General features: G+C 33.4%; 2 protein-coding genes across 2 annotated transcripts; both read left to right on the top strand.

The window, feature by feature from the left end:
• The first annotated feature begins 6,040 nt into the window (after positions 1-6,040).
• Positions 6,041-7,682, top strand: LOC100267839 (expansin-like B1). The gene is made up of 4 exons (XM_002270139.5): positions 6,041-6,250; positions 6,328-6,434; positions 6,852-7,163; positions 7,260-7,682. The coding sequence occupies exons 1-4, from the start codon at positions 6,115-6,117 to the stop codon at positions 7,458-7,460; spliced, it is 756 nt and encodes a 251-aa protein (XP_002270175.2). The 5' UTR covers positions 6,041-6,114; the 3' UTR covers positions 7,461-7,682.
• Positions 7,683-19,098: 11,416 nt separating this feature from the next.
• LOC100245245 (expansin-like B1) lies at positions 19,099-20,740 on the top strand. The gene is made up of 4 exons (XM_002269059.5): positions 19,099-19,316; positions 19,394-19,500; positions 19,917-20,228; positions 20,325-20,740. The coding sequence occupies exons 1-4, from the start codon at positions 19,181-19,183 to the stop codon at positions 20,523-20,525; spliced, it is 756 nt and encodes a 251-aa protein (XP_002269095.3). The 5' UTR covers positions 19,099-19,180; the 3' UTR covers positions 20,526-20,740.
• The last annotated feature ends 3,044 nt before the right edge of the window (positions 20,741-23,784 follow it).

Below are 23,784 nucleotides of genomic sequence, written 5' to 3'. Positions count from 1 at the left end.
CTGCTAGAAAAAGGTTTCAAGGTGTATTTTGAAGATAATTATTGCCTGATCAAGGATGCCTCTGGTCAAGACTTGTTTAAGGTCAAAATGAGAGGAAAAAGTTTCTCATTAGATCCACTTGAGGAAGAACAAATAGCTTTTCCAGTAAAAGAAAATATTGTTGAGTTATGGCATAAACGGTTGGGGCACTATCGTTATCAAGGGCTTTTCAAAATGCAAAAATCAGAAATGGTGGAAGGTTTACCTGAGTTTGAAGTGATTTCCAGAAGCTGCCAAACTTGTCAATATGGAAAGCAAAGCAGACTTCCATTCCCAACAGCAACTTGGAGAGCTTGAAATAAGTTGCAGTTGATTCACACCGATGTTGGAGGACCTCAAAGGACACCCTCAATCAAAGGTAGTCGCTATTATATCATTTTTATAGATGATCTGACTAGAATGTGCTAGATATATTTTTTGAAATTCAAATTTGAGGTTGGGAACACTTTCTGGAAGTTCAAAGCAAAAGTGGAGAATGAAAGTGGCTGCAAAATTCTGATTTTAAGATCTGATAATGGCAAGGAATATACTTCATGTCAACTCAATTTATTTTGTGAAGAAGCAGGAATTGAACACCAACTTTCAGCTCCTTATACTCCAGAGCAAAATGGAGTGAGTGAACTAAGAAATCAATTTATTATGGAGATGGCCAAATGCATGCTCCACAAGAAGAATTTGCCGAAGAAATTTTGGGCAGAGGCTGCAAACACAACTGTATTTTTGCATAATAGACTCTCTACCAAGGCAGTAAAGAATCAAACTCCTTTTGAAGCATGGTATGGGTACAAACCTCCAATGACTTTTCTTAAAGTGTTTGGTTGTCTTTGTTTTACCTATGTTCCTCAGGTTAAACGAGATAAACTAGACAAAAAAGTTGCTGCAGAAATTTTTATTGGTTATAGTACAATTTCAAAGGCTTATAAAGTCTTCCAGCCACATACTGATACTATAATTATCAGTAGAGATGTCCACTTCATGGAAAATGAAGAATGGGATTGGGAAGATTCAAAGACAAAGCTTGAAACAAGTTTTTTAGATGAAATGGAGGATGATCCACTAGTAAGAAGTACTCGATTGCTCTCTGAAATTTATCAGAGATGCAATGTTGCAATTTATGAACCTGTCGACCATGAAGAAGCACTCAAAGAGTCCAAATGGAAGGATGCAATGAAGGAGGAGCTATTCATGATTGAAAAAAAACAAAACCTGGGAGCTTGTTGATAGACCTCAAGAAAGAAAGGTAATTGGGGTAAAATGGGTGTTTAGAACCAAGCTAAATGCTGATGGTTCAGTCAACAAGTATAAAGCAAGGCTCGTAGTTAAAGGATATGCACAGTTTTTTGGTGTTGATTATTCTGAAACATTTGCTCCAGTAGCAAGGCTTGACACAATCAGATTACTTCTTGCTAGTTCCGCTCAACTTGGCTGGAAAGTGCATCAGATGGATGTTAAATCAGCATTCCTTAATGGAATTCTTCAAGAAGAAATTTATGTTGAGCAACCTAAAGGTTTTGTTATGGAAGACAAAGTCTATCGACTTCATAAAGCTTTTTATGGCTTAAAACAAGCACCAAGGGCCTGGTATAGTCGAATAGATGATTATTTGCTTGGTCTAGACTTTAAAAAAAGTCTTTCAGAATCCACACTTTATGTTAAGGAAAATTGATTCATGCCCAATTGCTGTCTCAGCTGATTTGTGTTCAGCTGGTGCTCCTTGATTGAGGAAGTGATCAACAAAATTTATACCTATAACACCATACACTAGGGTAGCAAATAAAAAGCTACTATAGTATAGTGGCTCTAGGATCGTTCACTGGGAATGATTAACAAGCAATCAAGGATACCAATTCTAAGTGAATTGGTCTTGTTTCATTTCACGGTTAGCTTAAGAAATAAAACACAAACTTTGATTGGTAAAGGTTTAGACTTAAACTAACTATCTTAACAGAAGTTTGGAATAATTTAGGAAGAAAAGCATTCCTTGGAGAATTAGGTTCACTAGGGTGGTTCCTCATGCAAAAGACACGGCTCTGGTCAGTTGGTTCATTTCCTCGCATTAGAGATTCAACATATAGTTAATTCTCTAACCGGTGATGTACAGAGACTCCTTCAATTAGATTTCACTTTAATTCTCTCACTGATGCAACTTGCAATGGTTCATGCCTCTCACGAGCTCTTACCATTCAAGGTGATCTTTAACCTTGGATTACCTGTCAAAAGCTCGCAAGAGATAACTAATGGATGTCTCCTAGGAGTCCAAAAGCTTATCAAGTGTTGGCTATTCTAGAAAATCCTACCCTGAAGTCACGTCCCAGAGGCTCGCAAGGGGTAAACTTGTGCATTTCCATGGTTGGAAATCACTTGCCTTACCAAGTGTTGGCCCAGGTGACTCTAAGGTGTTTTAAGTTAACTAAAAACATAGAAATCATTGAAGGATTTCACTTCCTCTTCATTACTAGCTAAAACCACAAAGTTTTGCATTCTTGCACTTGGAACCTTCCCCGGCAACCTTAGCTCCAAGGAATTGGAGGTTTAGTTACTCATTCTCTGGGGAAAATTCCTCAGAGAATTCATAACTTAGAAATAAAATGAAAATACAAAGTGAGAAGGTAAGGCAGTAGAAAGAAAAGACCTTTACTTGCTTACCAAACGTTTACAGAAGGAACTCCTCTCTGAGAACAGGCTCCCGAGAGGTATATATATCAACATAATATAACACTAATTATTACAAAGATATTTAGTCTTTTTACTAACTTAAAAACTAAGAAATCATGTAATTGGTGGTTTACAAGGAGTATTTTGGGATTTAGACAACAAAAATCTAATGGAAAATATCTCCCAATGTCAGTAGCAAGCTTCGGGAGGCTTCAAGAATCATTTCGCAGGAGAAAAATGGTGTCTGCGAGATTTCGCAGACACCCAAGAGGGTTGTGAAATTATTTCGCAACACTGAGCTATCTTCACAGGGCTGCGAAGTTGGCTTCCACCTTGAGGTTCCCAGCTCCCTTCTCGCGGCATGGTTCGTGAATCGTCAGAAGGAGAAACACCTTACTGTACAAAAGTGCTGCGAAATTCTCTCAACAAAAGGCTGATTCCGCAACACTTTAGAGTGATTGACTTGTAATGGCTGCAACTTCTTCTTTTCAACTCCGAATCGTGCACCGTTTAAAGCATTGGATTGTTGACTTCCTGAGCTTTGAAATGGTATATAGCATGCATCATTTGGACTTCAGAAAGTGCTCCAAAAGTGGCTGCTACGACTGTCATCAAGAATATGCTTTATGGCAGATTCTCTTTGCTTTTTCTCCTTGCAATCCGAATTCACTCTTGGCAAATGAATTCTAAGCTTTGCCCAAGATTCCTCATAGCTCTCCTCATTCTTGACTTGCTTTGGTGATCAAAATACTAACAAAAACACCAAAACTTACACAAAGTGATCAAAATTGCTTTAAAGGATCCTTAACATGCCAATTGAGTTAAAAGGCCTAAACTACTACTCAAAAGTGTTTAAAAGGATTAATTATAGGCTATCAAATAGCACTTTTTGAGTAGTAATCAAAAATAACAATGAAATTCTTTTTGTTTCTCTTTATGTGGATGATCTTTTGATTACAGGAAGTAGTGCAAAGCTTATTGATGAGTTCAAGCTGGATATGATGCAAGTTTTTGAAATGACAGATCTTGGTCTAATGACATACTTCCTTGGAATGGAGATCAAGCAAGGAAAGGATCAAGTTTTTATTTGCCAGATAAAATACACAAAGGAGATTCTCAAGAAGTTCAAAATGGAAGATTGCAAAGAAATGAATACTCCCATGAACCAAAAAGAAAAGCTAAGCAAAGATGATGGAGCTGAAAAGGTGGAGGAGACATACTTCAGAAGTCTCATTGGTTGTTTGATGTATCTTACAGCAACAAGGCCTGATATATTGTATGTTGTAAGTGTTCTATCAAGGATTACGCATTATGCTAGTGAGGTGCATCTAAAGGCAGTAAAAAGAGTTGTGCGGTACATCAAAGGAACTGTCGACTATGGAGTTAAGTTTCAAAAGATTCCAAATATGAAGTTGTTCGGGTATTCTGACAGTGATTGGGGTGGTTCCTTAGATGATATGAAGAGTACTTCAGGGTATTGTTTCAGTCTTGGCTCAGGAAGTTTCTCATGGTGTTAAAAAAAAACAGGATATTGTGGCTCAATCTACTGCAGAAGCGGAATTTGTAGCAGCAACCGTGACAGTAAATCAAGCATTGTGGTTGAGAAAAAAATTGGTTGATTTGCATATGAAGCAAACACAAGGTACTGAAGTGTTCGTGGACAACCAAGCTATAATAGCAATTTCTCACAATCCTGTGTTTCATGGGAAAACCAAGCATTTCAATATCAAACTCTTCTTTTTGAGAGGTGTGCAGAAAGATGGAGATATTAATCTTCGCTACTGCAAAACGGAAGAGCAACTGGCTGACATATTCACAAACCCTTGTCAGTCACTAAGTTTGAGTTTCACAGACAAAAGCTTGGAGTTTGCAGTTCCTAAAGCAAGGAGGAGTGTTAGAAGTTAGCTTTTTGGACTGCCATGTTATGTTTTAATTTTTCAAAGTTTGAATAAAACTGAATCATTGTTAGTTCATATTCTTTAGGAGATGTGAGTCCACTTTCATAAATTGTGGATCACGTACTATCTGTTTTGAATTTGATATTTTTTTCTCTTTTCAGTTATTTCCCAGTTCTATAAATGTACGCTGGATGGAGGAAATAAAAAAGTGACTTCCACTGATATATTTTCTCTATTTTCTATTGTGTCTTCTTTCCTTAGCTATTCTTAAAACACCAACAACACTTGTTATTTTTGTGATTAGTAATGGAATGTGGTGACCAAATGGAGAGCCAGGATGAAGAGCCACCTACCCCAAGTGGGACTCAAATTTGGGTATTATGCAGCCCCAGCCCCTTGTCTTGGGTACTGGACATCGCTTTCAGCATAAGCCCACATTGCACACGTCAAAAGTACATAACACGCTACCTATTAAGTATAAAGTATAAACCAAAAAATCAAGGATGAGTGCCTTTGCCCCTAATTTACCACTAGTCTGTAAGTCCCAGCTCACTTGTTTTGACAGCTTCTTCAGTGCGCTCTAACCAACCATGCCTCCCTGGTAGCCTTATCCACTTGGCTGCAGCCAGCCCACGGACTCTGCCCATCACTCATTTTCCCAATTCAAATATATATATATATATATATATATATATATATATATATATATATATAATAAATCAAATATAAAAAAACATATATTTTAATTTCGTCAATAATTTTTAAGAGCCAAACATAATATATATGTATGTCCGGAAAGAGCAAGTAAATGAAAGGAAGTAAAACCTCCATCCCTAAATATCATTCCGCCTAACTTATAGGTATATATGTATACACGTATTTGTGAAATTAGAAGCTAATCCAAAATAGGAGACTTTTCAATTCTTTCAATTTTACTCTTCATTCACGCACCAACACATCATTGAGAGTACTGCAAATGTCAAGATACATGGTTAAACAATGCATCTACGTTTGTCAATAAATGGTTTTTGACTTGTTTATTCCATGCTTTGATAATTTTCTTAGTTTCCCTTCATGTTTCTGAGCTCTCCTCACCAGTGCTAAATATTCCATGTGAGATAGATGTTTAATTAATTTAGTTACACAAGCACAATGGCCAAATCTTAGAATATTTCCCACGCTACTCCCTACTCCAATGAGCTGAACCAAACAGTCAATCAGAGGAGAAGAAAAGAGTTTGACTACAAGTCTGATTTCTCTTTATGAATTTCTTACATACCAAGAAAATGTAAAACTATGGTCTTAGGGGGGTCGAAACGGGTGTCCCATCTGTACATATCTATAATCTAATCCTAGGCCTCCCTAGTCCATAGTGGAAGGAAAAAAATAGACTCTCTTGCCCTCTAAACCTCAACTATAAATATGGAACTTTGATTCTAGGCTTACCCATCTCGACCTCACTTCCTCTACTTCTTTTGGCTAGCTCACTTCCAATATTTTGCTTGAGTAATTCCGTATAAACATGGGTTTTCCACTTAGCCACTATTGCTGCTTTCTATGTGTCATTGTGCTCTTGCCTGTGCTATGCAAGTGTGAAGACGCCTTCACATACTCACGGGCAACATATTATGGCACCCCTGATGGCTTAGGGACTCCAAGTACGTATCTTAATTGATCTCTTCCATGCATACTTTGTATATATCATAGATGGGGTAATGATCATATGTTGAATCAGCTGGAGCATGTGGCTTTGGCGAATATGGAAGAAGTGTCAACGGCGGCAACGTTGGCGCAGTTTCTAGGCTATACAGGGATGGGACTGGCTGCGGTGCATGCTATCAGGTAATTGAAATATACGAGTGTGATGCGATGAAATATTAAGGGTGTCTGAGGGAATATTCTTCATGCAATAATGACTTGTAAATAGACCTTGAGAATAAGCTTCCAGATAAAATTGATGAGTAGCACTTCTAGTTGGTCGTGTTCAAAAAGTCCACACCATAAAGTGAAATATTGAAGATTGAAAGAGGAGAGGGTAATTGAAAAAAGTTACACGATATTTTCATCTTTTCAGTCTTTACTACTGAGAAGGCTTGAAATAGACAGCCGCTAGACACGAGTGTTCTTTGAAACTGCCCCTTCCCCTCACCACACCTTAAATAATTTGAAGTACTCCCGCATCAATAGTTCTGTTTAAAACATGTGGCTTTTTGGATTTTTGTATCCATAATGGTGCTCAATTGTTTATTGATAATTCAGGTTAGGTGCAAGATGCCAAACCTTTGTGCAGATGTTGGGATGAAGGTAGTGGTGACCGACCACGGAGGAGGAGATGACACTGACTTCATCCTCAGCCGGCGCGGATTCTCAATGTTGGCTCGTCCAAACAAGGCTGCAGACCTCTTTGCTTATGGGGTGGTCGGCATAGAATACAGAAGGGTCCCATGTCAGTACCCGGGTTCCAACATCTTCTTCAAGGTCCATGAGAACAGTCGGTTTCCCGACTACTTAGCGCTAGTCATGTTGTACCAAGCTGGCCTAAGCGACATCACAGCAGTGGACATATGGCAGGTACACATACTATTACAGCAACCTAGGCATCTGCCATTCTAATCAAATTATGGATAAAATTTAAGAGTACTAATTCACAATTCCTTTTGGGTTCAGGAGGATAGCCAGGCATGGAAGGGCATGAGGAAGAGCCATGGCGCAGTGTGGGACATGCCTAACCCACCAAAGGGTCCTGTAAGCCTGAGGTTCCAAGTGAGTGGGAGACGTGGGCAAAAGTGGGTGCAGCTGATGAATGTGATTCCTAGTGATTGGAAGGCTGGGGTTGCGTATGACTCAAACTTTCAGCTTGATTATTAAGCTCTTCCATTGTGGTTCCAACTTCTGCATAATCAGAGAGTATCATAGGAAGTGGTAGCTATATGGGTTATTAAATATTTCTAGTTTTTTGTTTGTGGAGTGATCAAATATATGTTTGTATGTGGTGTTACAACAAAGCACTCTTGGCTTTGCTCAATAAAGAATGGGACTGTGTACCAAGTTTAGTGATATATATTATCAATAAAGTTCCACTTTTTCAGATATTTTGGCAAAACAAAACTAAATGATTAAGCAACATGCTCATGCTAACATGCTCATGCTCATGCTAACTCATTAAACTGTATTCACCATATAAAATATTTTTAAAAAAAACATATTACAACTTAATGGGCCCACTTTGAGAATAATGATAGTATATAAAAAAGTCATTGTTACCACATACCCACAATCTAAAAAAATCTCATTCCCTAACCCTAACCAAAATTTTCTTCTACCTCTTCTCATACCCATAGTTAGCACATAACTACTTTTCTCTGCTTCGTGGATTCTCAGGTAACCCAAAATCTCTTAGATCTATCATTTTCATTTTTTTTTATTAATGTCAAAATCTTTATTAGTACAATTGATTTATATTAATTGATTTGGTATATCTATAATATGGATTGTGTAAATAGTATTTTTTTTTTTTAATGAGTTGTAGGAAAGTAAAAACTAGGTTTAACATTCCACCATATCTTTTATTTCATTGTTAAACCCATAAACCCCAAAATGAATTAAAATATAAAAAATGAATGATTTTTTAATATCTTTCATACTCAGAATGAGAGATAAACTATTTACAACATGAAATTTTCTTTTGATCTTGCAAGAAATTTCCTTTGATGGGACTTTCTATTTGTTTTCAAGGAATATTATAGTATATTGTGATGAGGATATTGATTCGTGATCTTTGAAAAATATTTTTTTAGAAATTATTCTCAATATTATCATCTCCCACAAAAGGAAAAATGAAATAGTTTTCATATCATGTTGGAGTCGGTTTGGAATGTTGGAATTAACAATGAGAAATTAATTTTATTTTTATTTATTAACGTAAATGAATTGTTTTTTTTTTTAAATTTAAATAGGAATGGAATTTTTTATAATTATAAAAATGATCAAATCTTATATTTTGATTTTTTTTTTTCTATTATTTTACATGGTATTATGGTTAATATCTCATCCTGTTCTATTCATATTTTTTATATTCTTAAAATATATTTTTTGCTTTTTATTTTTACCTTCTTTTCTTATTATTTTTATATGTGTTGACCAAAATTTAGAATAATTTGAGATTGATGATGAAATTTTCCTTTCAAGGTTAGAAATTTTCTATAAAATCCTTTTATTACATAATTTTTTCAATTCCTTCCATAAAACTCTTCATTTTTTTTCTTTTTCTTTTTTTGAAAAAAATATTTGATAATTTTATTTTGATTTCTATGAAATTTCATTTTATTGGACTCTTTGTTTATTTTATAAGAATATTATAGTATGTTGTGATGAGGATATTGGTTGGTGATATTTGGAAAATAATTTTTGAGAAAATTATTCTCAATATTGTCATCTCCTGCAAAAGGATTCTAAAAATATATTTTATTTTTGCCTTCTTTTCTTATTGTTTTTTTATGCATTGACCAAACTTTGAAGTAATTTGAGATTGATGATGAAATTTTCCTTTCAAGATTAGGAAATTTCTATAAAATCCTTTTATTACAAAAATTTTTCCAATTCCTTCCATAAAACTCTTCATTTTCTTCATTTTTCTTTTTTGATGTTTGATAATTTATTTATCTAAAGAATATTAAAAGTAAAAAAATTTAAAATATTGAATATATTTTCCTTTGATGTTTTTATTTTATTATTATTTTTTATCTGAACATATTTTTCACATCCAAATTTTTTATTAATTATTTTACTTGGAAAAAAAATTATCAATTGGAGTTATGACTGAAAAATCAATAATTTTTATGAAATGTTCTTTAATTCTTTCTCATACTAATTTTTTCTCTTAACATTTCTTAATAATGAATTAGATTTTTTGTCTTATATACACAATTTTCATGCTTATTATAAATCACGTCCTATCATAATAATAGTTGAAAACATTTTTATATTTTATTACTAAAATTTTATTTTATATAATTGAGATGAAATTTAATGGACATTGTTATTTCACAAAATGAACATTAAAAAAATATTGAAATTATGAAAATCCTTCCAAGAAATAAAAAAATATAAAAGAATTAGATGTTAAAAATGATTTTTAAAAGCATACTGAATAATAAAAAATAAATTTAAAAAGCATAGATTTTAAGTGGGAGATTAATAGTTTCTAAAATTTTAGATTTATATTTTGATTTTGTAGTTGTGATTTATTTTTTATTTTCTTGAATTGTTTTGTATTTAAGTTCAAATGTGACTACTTTGTTATGAGATTTATTAAAGAGATAATTGTTGATTCTAAAGTTATTGCATTAAAGGTTTTACTCATTAAATGAATTGTACATGGTTTCATACTTCCAATTATTGTGATATTAATGTTATTTTCATTTTATTTTAGTTTGATGAAAAAAACATATTCTCAAGTAGAATTTGATGAAGTTAGAGGGGAATGAATTACTTTTGTGTTATAACTAATCATGAATCATGTTGATGTATCGTGATCATGCATGGTGAGTCCCTTATTTGTTATATAGATTTTTCATTAGTATTGTATAACATTACTTATTCTTTATAAACTATTTTTATATCAAAATAGGAAAAAGAAAAAAGAAAACATTAGTATTTAGATTTGTTTATTTGTTAGAACATCATATTTTTATTTTCAATAAGAACTCTAAAACTCATTAAACTACAAAATGCAGGTATAGACTCTTGGGAGGATAGTATGAAGAATAAAAAGAAAGGAGAAAGAGGCAACAAGATTTGGGTTTATAGATGTGACTATTATGTCATACATTATATGACATGAATGTTACTTTATTTGTAATTGAGAATTTTGGGTTTTTGGATGCAACTCTTGTGTCATTTTATGGTTAACCGGTTTTATGCATATGAAATGCAAGTATGCATGAATGTTAGGATGCTTAATTTTTCTAAATCATGTTTTAATGTGTATTCACTTTTCTTTTTTAGTTTTGGTGGGTTTGATGTGTTTAATGTACTATCATTTTGTAAACATTTGATATACAAATATTAGTGGATGATGTAATGTATTATAGGTTAATCCATAAGCATTATGAAAATATAAGTTAAATGTAATATGATTATTATATTTATGGACAAAATTTACACACATTGATATTATTTATTAATAAGCATTACAAAAATCTATAGGCTAATCAACAAAAAATAACTTTGTCTTCTATAATCATTTACAATGATGTGACACTATAACTCAAAGGTGATGCATTTAACGTGACATCATAACTCAAAGGTGATGCATTTAATATGACACCTTATATATCTCACACAACTCTATATCAAGTTAAGCATCACTAAAAATATATGGTGCCACTTCTGAATGCATCACCATTTATCTGCTTTGGTGTCGCTTCCAAATACGTCACCAATTGGTACCCTCTATGGTGTCAATGGATAAGGTGACACTATGTTGTAGCGACACCCTATGTTTAGGGTGACTCATTATAAATCTCACCATATATCTTTTTTCTTGTAGTGTTTGGGGCTGGTGAGTAAGCTTCCATGTACCTCTATTAAGAAGAGCATCATCTCTTCTTCCATTGTCTTTGGGTTGCTATTTTTTAGTGTCTTGTCGTAATACAATACTTTTACTTATTTATAAAAAAAAATACTTTTTGATAAGATTTAAGGACAAAATTGGTAGACATGATACAAGTAAAAGATTGAAGGGTAGGGGAAAGGTTATTCTAAGAGTTTGGACATGGTGGCTTCATTTTCTTCCCTATTTTTAATCAATCGTTTCTTTTGACACACTTGTAATGGTTTTCTAGTTCCAATTAATTAAGTGGAGCATTATTAGTAATAGAAGGGGGAGGAATAAAATTAGATTGAGACAACTCATTGTCTAGTTGTGAAACATGATGAGGAAAACATGATCAACATTTTCGATTTCATTGATTGGTTGGGTTGTAAGGGGATGATTTTTTTGCTTTTACTTTTGGCCTTAACATTGTATATGCTTTAAGGTGTACATCAGGCTTTCTTAATACAATTGCTTTTACTTATCAAAAAAAAAATATGATGAGGAAAACAAAGGGTAAATTAAAGAAGTTTAATTCAGCACTAATAAAATATTTATGACACAGGGTCAAAGCACTTGTATTCATTTTGCATTTTTGAGTATCCAAGAAATATTAAGCTTGCCCTTATTTGGAGGAAGATTATGAACAAAGAAAACACACCCAAAAATTTTGAGAGGAAGGGAAGCATATATATCGTATTCAAAATACCATAAAAGACTAAAATAACGCATAGGTCCTTTACTAATAAAAGTTAATACCAATAACCATTTGACAAAATATGTAAATATTTTTCCCTTTTGGCACTGATTTTGTAGTGACAAATGTTATTGATATCTTGTATCTGTACATGTATTGTACTGTATCGATGCTAGATACACTTGTTAGAAGCGTTCATGAATGCAAATTGCCTAACAAAAATAAATAAATAAATAAAAACAAGAAGCTTGCCAATGCAAATCAAAACTTTGTCATTACACGGTTGCTTACCTAGTAGTTTTGGAGTGACTCTTTACTTCTTTTTCCTATATCTGAGTTAGCTATTATCTTCTGCTCCAGGTATGTTAAGTCACCGATTTTTACTTTGTGTATTGGTAATGCTTGGGGAGAAGCAGCCTTACTTTTGGCTGCAGGTGCAAAGGGAAACCGTTCAGCTTTGCCTTCATCAACAATCGTTATAAAACAGGTTTCTTCTTGACCAGTACTTTTTATTGCTCTAAGATATTGTGTATCTTTTGTTCTCTTGCTTTGTCTTTTTTACAAGGCTCGAAAGAGAGTCATGATGTTAATTAAATGTCCAAAGGCATTCTTCAGATTTTAACATGAAAAGTCATGTCCTCCTATCAATCTGCATCCAATTGCAAGGTTTCAAGGTCAGGCGACAGATATTGATCACCTTGCAAGAAAAGAAGTGAAGAATGTGAAGGCAGAGTTGGTAAGATTAACAGTCAATTATGTTGCCTTTGTCCTCCACTATTATAGTCCATGCATTCTAACTACTATTACATATGAAGTAATTGCTGGCAGGTGGTGTTTGATTATAATATGTATTGACTAGTTTAAATGTTGTTGAAGGTTTATCTATGGCATAATATGTTCATAAGCCTTGAATCTATGAGGTTGGAAATATGCCTTTTTCTCATATAAGAAAAATGCCTTTTGAAAAGCAACTAAGTGGCATAAACTCAGAAAGTTCTCTATTCTGTTTTGAAAAATTGAGTACTCCTGATTTGCTGAGATGTCTTACGTTGAGTCAATATACAATCATTGGCTCATCATCTGGAACCTATGGAGTCACTCCAGTTTTGATTGATGGCTGAAACCACAGCTTTTGGTATGGAAGTAATAAATGGCATGCTTGTTTGTTCATTGTAATAAGTTGGTGTGAGTCAATTTCTCAAGCCAGATGACTAGTATTGATAGTTATTTTAGAAAAAGGGCAAGTATATTTTATTATTATTTTGAGTGCTTGTTGAATCCGTTTCTATTCAACAATGTTGTTTTTCCTTAGAGTTTAAAGCAAGTTGAGGATGGACCTGACTGACAAGCACTTGTTCATTTGGTCATGTAGCCAAGCATATGAGAAGAAAAATAACATTTTGTCATTTAACTTATGTTCAAGGTTAAACTCTATGCAAAACCTATGGGAAAGTCACCCGAGCAAATTGAAGCTGACATCAGGCGCCCAAAATATTTTAGTCCTAGTGGAGCTGTTGAATACGGCATTATTGACAAGGTACCTCCCGTCGAAAGAATTAATTTGCATTCAGTCTGGTTTTCATGTTGTATCTAACCCATTCTCTCGATTTTATTCAGGTACTATACAATGAAATTAAGGAGCTCTGAGGATCGGGGAGTTGTTGCTGACCTCAAAAAAGCTCAACTCATTTGATAGTTTGGGACTTGAAATGATGATTGTAATGAGTATTCAGGTAAAGTCAAGGTTGATTACACTCAATTGTTGGTGAGCCACTGATTCTGAGTTATAGATTAAATGTTTAGATGAAGGTTAACAATCGGTGTCCACTTTTTCCCCAGCAATTTGCTAGGAATATCGTTCAACTTTTTTCCTGAACTCCTTCATGGCGTTTGTGACGAGTTACAGTGTATTGATTATGCTGCTCAATATTGATTGTACTTGAACTTAAGATTGTAGTCAAGACCCAAGAGTTGGCAACTGGGACCACAAGATCTCACCAGTTCCTGCTTGTGCAATTCAAGTTGTTGGGAAAAGGATAAGATTTTTGAATGTGGCTTGACTCCCATGAGGTATGGACCTCTCTGGTCTTCTTTGGTTGCCTGTCTCAAGATGTGAATGGGGTTGTTTCATAAAAAAGGTCAAACAGTGAAATGTCTAGCATGCTGCTGCTTTTCTAGTGAAAGTAAGGACACCGGTGGGTAATGTTACAAAAGTTGATCTTCTAAGGGGTGGCAAGGGAAGACCAAACAGGCATTGGCATAATATAATAGCATCGATAAAGGATGGCCTACAGTACCTTGATTCTGATTAGTAACTGAAAGCATCTAATACCAAGGATGAACTGAACCTTTTTATATGTAATACTTTTAATTCTGCTCTCACATCTCAATCACTTGTATATCTTTCTGTTCCCACCACAAGAACTGAGCCTGTTTTTGTTGCTTAACCAATCCATTGTTTTAGTGGGAGGATCAGTAGGTTCTGGAGAAGAAAAGTGATCGCATGTTCTTTTCATCGCTATACCACCTGTAATTCCAACTCTCTCTCTCTGTCCCTCCAAAAACTTTGCCAAAGTGACACCTGGCAAAGTGTAGTAGATAATGTTGCTGGCTTCGCTATATGCTTAATATGCCTTGCACCTTTGCACTCGGTTTTTTGATTGTTGCTTGGTATTTCTGTTTCAAGCCCCCACCAGTACCTTCTCTTCTCTCCTATTCATCCCAAACTTACAAGTGTAGAAAAGAGATGTCATAAGTAACAGTTTTGGAAATATGAACCGCACACGTCTTGGTCCTCAAGTCCCATCTTGGCCTTCTATCTTTTGCTGTAAGTGTTCCCAACGCATTAATAGGAAAAGTCACTTGAGAGTGATAGTCACTATCTCAAAGTTGGGGCCCTCTCTCTCTCTCTCTCTCTCTCTCTCTCTCTCTCTCTCTCTCTTTCCACCCCACGTGTATGAAAAAATATCAAATTATCAGTGTAAACTGATCAGTCTATACATAACTAGTCAGTCCAGATGTTCTGTAGTTAATTTGACGTAAATGTCCATGTTTGTAGCTTCATCAAATGAAAACTGATGCAATGTATATTGAATTGGAATGGCAGGAGAAGTGGTGGATGCAAAATGCGAGGGTGATGAGCTCATAACTGGATCAAGAGCAAGTGCTGGAACTATAATTGATGGAAGGGAGCCACAGCATTAATAGTAGACAGAATTTTGTGGCAGTTTTAGGGCAATACATGTATTTTTGGGTGCGTGTGTCATACTGTTAAATCACTCTTCAGTTTTATTCAACTCTAATGAAATGATAGCCATAACATTTATTTGTCTTCCTATACCAAGTTATGGAACCATGCATCGTATTTTATCTTATGAAAGCCCATAAAAGGATGAACTCCACCCTGATCAAAGATATTATCAATGGTCTTCAAAATGGGAGACATTACAAATGACGGAAAAGATCTTAAAAAGGACTGTGCATTCAGTCACCAAAATGGGAGACATTACAAATAGAGTTTGGTATTTTTTTCATTAGTAATGGGATGTGGGGACCTCATGGAGAGCCAGGATGCAGGGCCACCTACCCCAAGTGTGACTCAAATTTGGGTGTTAAGCAGCCCCTTGTCTTCGGTACTGGACATCGCTTTCAGCATAAGCCGACAAAAGTACTCGAACACACTACCTATTGTGTATAAACCAAAAAATCAAGGATGAGTGCCTTTGCCCCTAATTTACCACTGACCTCTAAGTCCAAGCTCACTTGTTTTGACAGCTTCTTCAGTGCGCAATAAACCAAGCATGCCTCCCTGGTAGCCTTATCTACTGGGCCGTAGCCAGCCCACACTCCACAGCCTCTGTCCATCACTCATTTTCCCAATTCAAACGCAATTAGGATACTGGCCACAATTCATTTCCATTGTTAAAATATCCCAATTGCAATCTATTTGACATTATTTAATTTAAGGATATTTTGATTTGATTTGATGCCTTATTTTTTAATGTGATTTTACTATTGTCACCAATGATGCCAGAGACCCAGAAATCTTATTTTCTCCTATCAGTATATTTACATTGGAATGGAGAATGGTAATGGAAAATCCGTTCCATCTTCCATCCATTACTTTATTTGGATGACTTCTAACATCAAAATTCACTCTATGTCACGCCCCAAGACCCATTCCAAGGGCGTGACGGTCATTTCACACCTTAAACCCGAAGGCTTAAAGTATAATCTAACCCAAACAATCATATTGTAACTGGATGTTACCAATTACCAAATACCTGTTCAGAGTAACGGAACAAAATCTAAAATCCTCAAAATTCAATTTCCAAATAACTTCCAAATACCAAATGATTCAAATGAACATAACTAACAATTAAACAAAATCCAACATAAAATCCTAAGTCAAATCCTAATGATGACCATTTCTCAGCCTAGCCATCACTCCTCACCCGAACTAAAAGTACCTGAAAAATTTTCAACAATTGAGAATGAGCTCACAACCCAATAAGGAATATTAATGCAGTTCATGGATCAAACATTTTCATTTCAAATAGGAGATATCATTTTTTTTTTCTCATCAAATATCAGGGTTTCAAAAATATCAATATATTCAAAATTCAACCAACTATTTTCACATCAAATTCAAACACTTTCACATAAGATTCAATCAAATCCATTCAATTTTCATTACTCTGGTTATCAAATATCAAATGCCCAGTTAGGTGGGACTTTTCAAATGGGTGGCTAGCCTCAAATTGTTCCTGGTGGACGGAACCAAACACTACTAGTACTAGTAACATCTAACCAAACCCCTAGACGCTGGGGTCCAAATCAATTACATTCTCACCATGAAATATAAAGGTCAACTATTATATCCCGTTGATAGGACCGAATAGTCAACTATTATATCTCGTTGACAAGGGCCAAATAAACCAGAGTGATGTTTTTGTTCAAGTATTCAAATTTACACAACATAATATCTCCATATTTTGTGTCATAAATAAAACAAAATATTCCAACATAATATTTAGTGCAAAACAGTTTGATCCATGCATGGTAACAAAATATCATTTTCTTTTCCACAATTCAAAATAACATATAAAATAATTTAATTTTATAAATATTGCATTAACTTCCCTTACCTCAAAAGAAGTCCTCAAAAACTTTGGAGAAAAATAATCTTGAAAATCTACTCTTCACCTAACAAATATAAGAGAAATAACCATTATTACTATTTATCTAAAATTATAGGTTTGACAATCCTAAAATTTTAGGCATTCAAATTATTATTATTTTTATATATATTTATAAAAGGTAATTTAATCTATTCATATTTTAAAAATTAATAAATTTCTAATTCATATAAAATTAAATTTATTTATTTATTTTAAAATTTATTTCTTGGGACACAACTTAATTAAACTATAATTTATTTCAATAATTAATTTCTATGTTATTTATTAACTTACGCTCATAATTATAATATAAAAAAAGACTTTACTTCCTTTTTATTTAAAATTTCTATTCTCTCATTTTTATTTTTATTTTTAAACATAAACTTTATTCCCAACAATACCCCATTATTGTCAACAAACAATAGACATATATATATATTAACTAACAACACTCTTCCTCCATCCGTACACACACCCATATATATATTATATTTTTTTTTTTTCATCCTCCAATTCACACGCGTCTTCCAGGTTTTTTTTTTTTCTACAAGCTTAAGAATTTCCAATTTCCAACAATAAATCAAAATATTAAATTTTTCACTATTTTGATATTAAAACGAAATAAAAATAATAATAATAATAATAATAATAATAAACTAACCCTAATCTAAATCGAAATCTTCACAGGAATTTTTTTTTTTTTTTTTCTAATAAAAAACTTAAGATCTCCCCAATTCCAATAATAAATCAAAATATTAAATTTTCACTATTTGATATTAAAACGAATTAAAAAAATAATCTAACCCTAATCTAGATTTGGGATTTTCCAAAAAATATATCTAATGTGTTTGAAATTAACTAATGAATCTAAAATAATAATTTAGGGGTTAGAAACTTACCTATAGAGGTTTGTTCTTCAAACCTTGAAATCTGACCTTAACTTCACGTTCTCTGGAAACTCTCTACGAATAGGAATACAATTCAAAAAAAACAAGAAGAAGAGAATTTTCTATTTATACCTAGGGTATTATTCGTAAAATTACCTTTTCACCCCTCTTCCATTTTATTAAATTAATTAATTAATTAATTAATTTAATATCATTATTAAGAATTTCCTAAATTACCCTTTAAAAAGAAAACTTGAGTGTTACAATTAGAATTTGGATTTATCTCTCACTCCTATTCTAATTTACCTTTATTTTGATTCCTCTTTTTTAAATATCAAAAGGCATTTAAATATATTTTTTTCATTTAGTGAAAAAAAAATGAGGATTGGGAGAATTAAGAAAAATAATTTTAGGTTAACTCTTAACTTTTTTGGTGTATATCCTTTCTCATTATTTTGCAAGCCTATCATGTACTTAAGCTAATTAGCATTCAGTGGAATAGATATATATATATAGCAATCATCACACACGTCGGTGGGGTTTTATGGGAAGCAAACCTCCTCATAGGTTATACCTAATACCCAACCTTGCCAAAGGGCTTCCTCTGTTCCAATAGAGAATTGGGAGAATAAAGAGAATGTCTTTCATAAATCCTAACTTCGGTATTGATACAAGATGGTTGCGGTTATATACAACATGCATACCCCAATCTTACCAATACAATTGGACTGACTAATGAACAAATCAAAAAGTACAACTCAAATACAAGTACATGAGACATGAGTGACAACACACTAGTCTGTAAGTCCCAGCTCACTTGTTTTGACAGCTTCTTCAGTGCGCTCTAACCAACCATGCCTCCCTGGTAGCCTTATCCACTTGGCTGCAGCCAGCCCACCGCCTCTGCCCATCACTCATTTTCCCAATTCAAATACAATTAGGATACTGGCCACAATTCATTTCTATTGTTAATTTAAGGATACTTTGATTTGATGCCTTAACTTTCAATGTGCATTTTACTATTGTCACTAATGATGTCAGACCCAGATATCTTATTTTCTCCTATCAGTATACCCGTAGTGGAAGAAAAAAAATAGACTCTCTTGCCCTCTAAACCTCAACTATAAATATGGAACTTTGATTCTAGGCTTACCCATCTCAACCTCACTTCCTCTACTTCTTTTGGCCAGCTCACTTCCAATATTTTGCTTGATTAACTCCGTATAAACATGGGTTTTCCACTTAGCCACTATTGCTGCTTTCTATGTGTCATTGTGCTCTTGCCTGTGCTATGCAAGTGTGAAGACACCTTCACATACTCACGGGCAACATATTATGGCAGCTCTGATGGCTTAGGGACTCCAAGTACGTATCTTAATTGATCTCTTCCATGCATACTTTGTATATATCATAGATGGGGTAATGAAAATATGTTGAATCAGCTGGAGCATGTGGCTTTGGCGAATATGGAAGAAATGTCAACGGCGGCAACGTTGGCGCAGTTTCTAGGCTATACAGGGATGGGACTGGCTGCGGTGCATGCTATCAGGTAATTAAAATATACGAGTGTGATGCGATGAAATTTTAAGGGTGTCTGAGGGAATATTCTTCATGCAATGATGACTTGTAAATAGACCTTGAGAATAAGCTCTCAGAAAAAATTGATGAGTAGCACTTCTAGTTGGTCTAGTTCAAAAAGTCCACACCATAAAGTGAAATATTGAAGATTGAAAGAGGAGAGGGTAATTGAAAAAAGTTGCACGATATTTTCATCTTTTCAGTCTCTACTACTGAGAAGGCTTGAAATAGACAGCCGCTAGACACGAGTGTTCTTTGAAACTCCCCCTTCCCCTAACCACACCTTAAATAATTTGAAGTACTCCCACATCAATAGTTCTGTTTAAACATGTGGCTTTTTGGATTTTTGTATCCAGAATGGTGCTCAATTGTTTATTGATAATTCAGGTTAGGTGCAAGATGACAAACCTTTGTGCAGATGATGGGACGAAGGTAGTGGTGACCGACCACGGAGGAGGAGATGACACTGACTTCATCCTCAGCCAGCGCGGATTCTCAATGTTGGCTCGTCCAAACAAGACTGCAGACCTCTTTGCTTATGGGGCGGTCGGCGTAGAATACAGAAGGGTCCCATGTCAGTACCCGGGTTCCAACATCTTCTTCAAGGTCCATGAGAATAGTCGGTTTCCCGACTACTTATCTCTAGTCATGTTGTACCAAGCTGGCCTAAGCGACATCACAGCAGTGGACATATGGCAGGTACACATACTATTACAGCAACCTGGGCATCTGCCACTCTAATGAAATTATGGATAAAATTTGAGAGTACTAATTCACAATTCCTTTTGGGTTCAGGAGGATAGCCAGGAATGGAGGAGCATGAGGAAGAGCTATGGCGCAGTGTGGGACATGCCTAACCCATCAAAGGGTCCTGTAAACCTGAGGTTCCAAGTGAGTAGGGGAGGTAGGCAAAAGTGGGTGCAGCTGAAGAATGTGATCCCTAGTGATTGGAAGGCTGGGGTTGCATATGACTCAGACTTTCAGCTTGATGATTAAGCTCTTCCATTGTGGCTCCAACTTCTGCATAATCAGAGAGTATCATAAGAAGTGGTAGCTAGATGGGTTATTAATTATTTCTAGTTTTTTGTCTGTGGAGTGATCAAATATATGTTTGTATGTAGTGTCACAGCAAAGTACTCTTGGCTTTGCTCTATGGTGTGTACCAAGTTTAGTACTGATGTATACTATCAATAAAGCTTCGCTTTTTCAAATATTTTGGCAAAACAAAACTAAATGATTAAGCAACATGCTCATGCTAATATGCAACACAAGTTATTCCATTTTAGTAAGGTTTAACTAATTAAACTTTATTAAATATGTATTAAAATTGATGTAAATATTTGATAAATTTGAAAGAGATGACTTTGGCTTTGTAGGTATGTTCTCCAATAGGGCCATGCTACGTACCAGCATTTCTCTAATTTTATGTTATTTTATTTAACAACATGAATCATATGCCATAAACTCAAGTAATAACACATTTGGGTTAATACAAAATTTATTATTAAAGAAACTTTAGGTTTAAAATACCCAGGCAAAGATCACCATTTAAAAGGAAGAATCGCTTTTTTTTTTTTTTTTACTTATAATCATATGATAATATTCTAATTTAATCAACACCTATATCTCATTTAAGCATCAATAATGTTAATAATTTCGATTTTAATGGTTTAAAAAGATGAGCGAATATTGTATTAAGTTTAAATGGTTCAAAAGATCAAGACTTAAATATAAGTTATCATTAATAAAAGACATATAAAAAAAACCATGGAAGTTGTAATAGAATGATAGATATAAAATATGACTGGTTTACTCTAAGTATCAATGATATTTAATATCTTACTTAAATATCTTTATTAGATTTTAATGGTTCAAAAAGATGGGTGAGAGTCAGCTTATATATAAGTTATCATCAACATTTTGTGGGATGAAAAAAGACCACCAAAGTTGTGACGAATTGTGTCATCACTTTTGTGTAAAGAATTCAGAAGTCGTGATGGGATGGATCTTCACTTTTTGTAAGTAACGCATGGGACATAAAGTGATTCGGGTGATCTCTATGTCTCCCATGAGAACTCCACTTTCAGTACCACAATATTTGTGGTCTGTCACTGTAGGTAGCATTTTTCCTTTGTTTTTATTTTGTTTTATTTTTTGTCAATGCATTTATTTATTGTTTTTTTCTATTCTAGAATTTTTAAAAACTTTTTTTTCCTTTTTTGTTTAATTTTTTAAATAATTTTAATTACAAATTACTATTTTTACACAGAAACAATATAGAAACCCAAAACTAAAAATAAAAATAGAATATTAAATATAATTTCTACCTAAGTTATGTAACTGGTAGAAATTAATTTTATTATTATAGTTTATTTATCTTTTAAGATCAAGTAATAAAACTCAGCCAACCCTCTTTATACAGATTGCTACAAAAATAATATCTAAAATTTTTAATTATTATAATTATCTAATAGAATTTTGAAAACAATATTAATTATAATTAATATTTTAGGGATTTAAAATATAAAGATTCAAAATTGAAAAATAAAAATAAAAAACATACGGATAATTTAAAAACGAGTGGTGTAACTTGCAAAATTGATTTTGTCATCTATAAATAGTTTAAATATAGTTGTTACTTTGCACTCTAAAGTACTAAAAACTTTAAATTTATTAATAATCATGTTTTTTTATTGATCTTTTGAATTGTGTTCATCTTTTCACTAAGTTTGGTGATGAACAACAACATTACAGAATTAAATTGTATTAGTCGTGAAATTATTGATTATTCAAATAGATTGTGTTATTGTCATTCTCCCCGTTAGAATGTTTGAGTTAATAATACTAATATAATAATATTTTATTATAAATTAGAAACAAAGTTGTGTCATGCATAGGAGGATTAATCATTTTTGGACTCAATTAGCTACAATATTTAATTGACAGACTCACAATTATCTCTTCTCACACCATACAAGTTGATTCATTTTTAGTAGGTTTAAATATTAAATATGTATTAAAATTGGTGCAAATATTCATTTTAGAAGATTCACTTCCTTTTGTATCATGGATTGTTCTGGTGAAATCTTTTCGGATCAAGCCGACCCATTCCCACTTACCACAAAAGTCACCGCAATGGTCATTATGTAACTCTGCCTCTTCATTGCCCCGCTATTGATAAGATTAGAAGTGGAAGTAATGCCAATTGATTGTCCCGCTGTTAATTCCAAATGGAGATAAGATTACACGTGGAAGTAATGTCAATTACCAAACACAGTGAACGGCCACGTCTATGTTGTATCATTCTTTCCTGACTCGTACTTTCCATTGATGTAGGATAATGGCTAGGATAAGTGTAACAATTTATGTTCGTGCTTCGTGTTCATATTGTGTCAAAATCTAAGTATTTTTTTATATAGGTCAATCTAAATCCAACACGAATAATAATAGTATAAAAATTATGAATCCAAATACTATATAATTATTAAACAAATAACACGTAATATAACTCATTTAATAATCAAATCGAGTTAAGTGTCGTGTTTATAACTCAATTGATTTATTTATTTAAAAGAAAATTTAAAATTAATCAAATATGAGTTAAATAATTTAAAGACATAATTAGGTTAATCAAAGAGATAATTAAATAACTCAATTCAAGTCAAATTTGTATCATGTTAAACAAGTCATATAGGTTGACATTTGCGAATATTTAGAGTACAAAAGTGGTTTTTTTGGAGTATAGGGTAAGCCTTAATCCTCTATAATACACCAAGAGCACATAATGCACCCTAATTTTCCAATTGTTCACTTAATTAATCATACACAAAATTAGGCGGTTCAAGTGGGAACCACTGAGTGCCAAAAATGATAAGACTCTAATAGAATTAATCAAATATAATTATATGATTAATCTTTACTTTATTTAAGAAGATTAATTATATTTTCAATATCTTATATAAATTAGGTCGAAGTAAACAAATTAATAGTTTTCTTGTCTCTAACCTACTCAACTATTACACTTGCTTCCTATGAACTAATTTTATTATTTATCAATTAAATTATATCTCAATTCCATTGAATTACAAATTTGTTTCTTTCTACGATCAAATGATATTTATGTCACTTGTGATAAATATTAAATTCCAATTTAACAGAATTGCTATTGTCATATATTGAACTTGCTCATTAATTTTATATTTACTTAAAGGGAATATGATTCTCCCATGCGCGCAAAATCATGATCTCTTTATGG

Source organism: Vitis vinifera, chromosome 2 (assembly GCF_030704535.1).
Source record: "Vitis vinifera cultivar Pinot Noir 40024 chromosome 2, ASM3070453v1".
NCBI classification, from domain to species: Eukaryota; Viridiplantae; Streptophyta; class Magnoliopsida; order Vitales; family Vitaceae; genus Vitis; species Vitis vinifera.
This window is presented reverse-complemented; position numbering and strand designations above follow the sequence as displayed.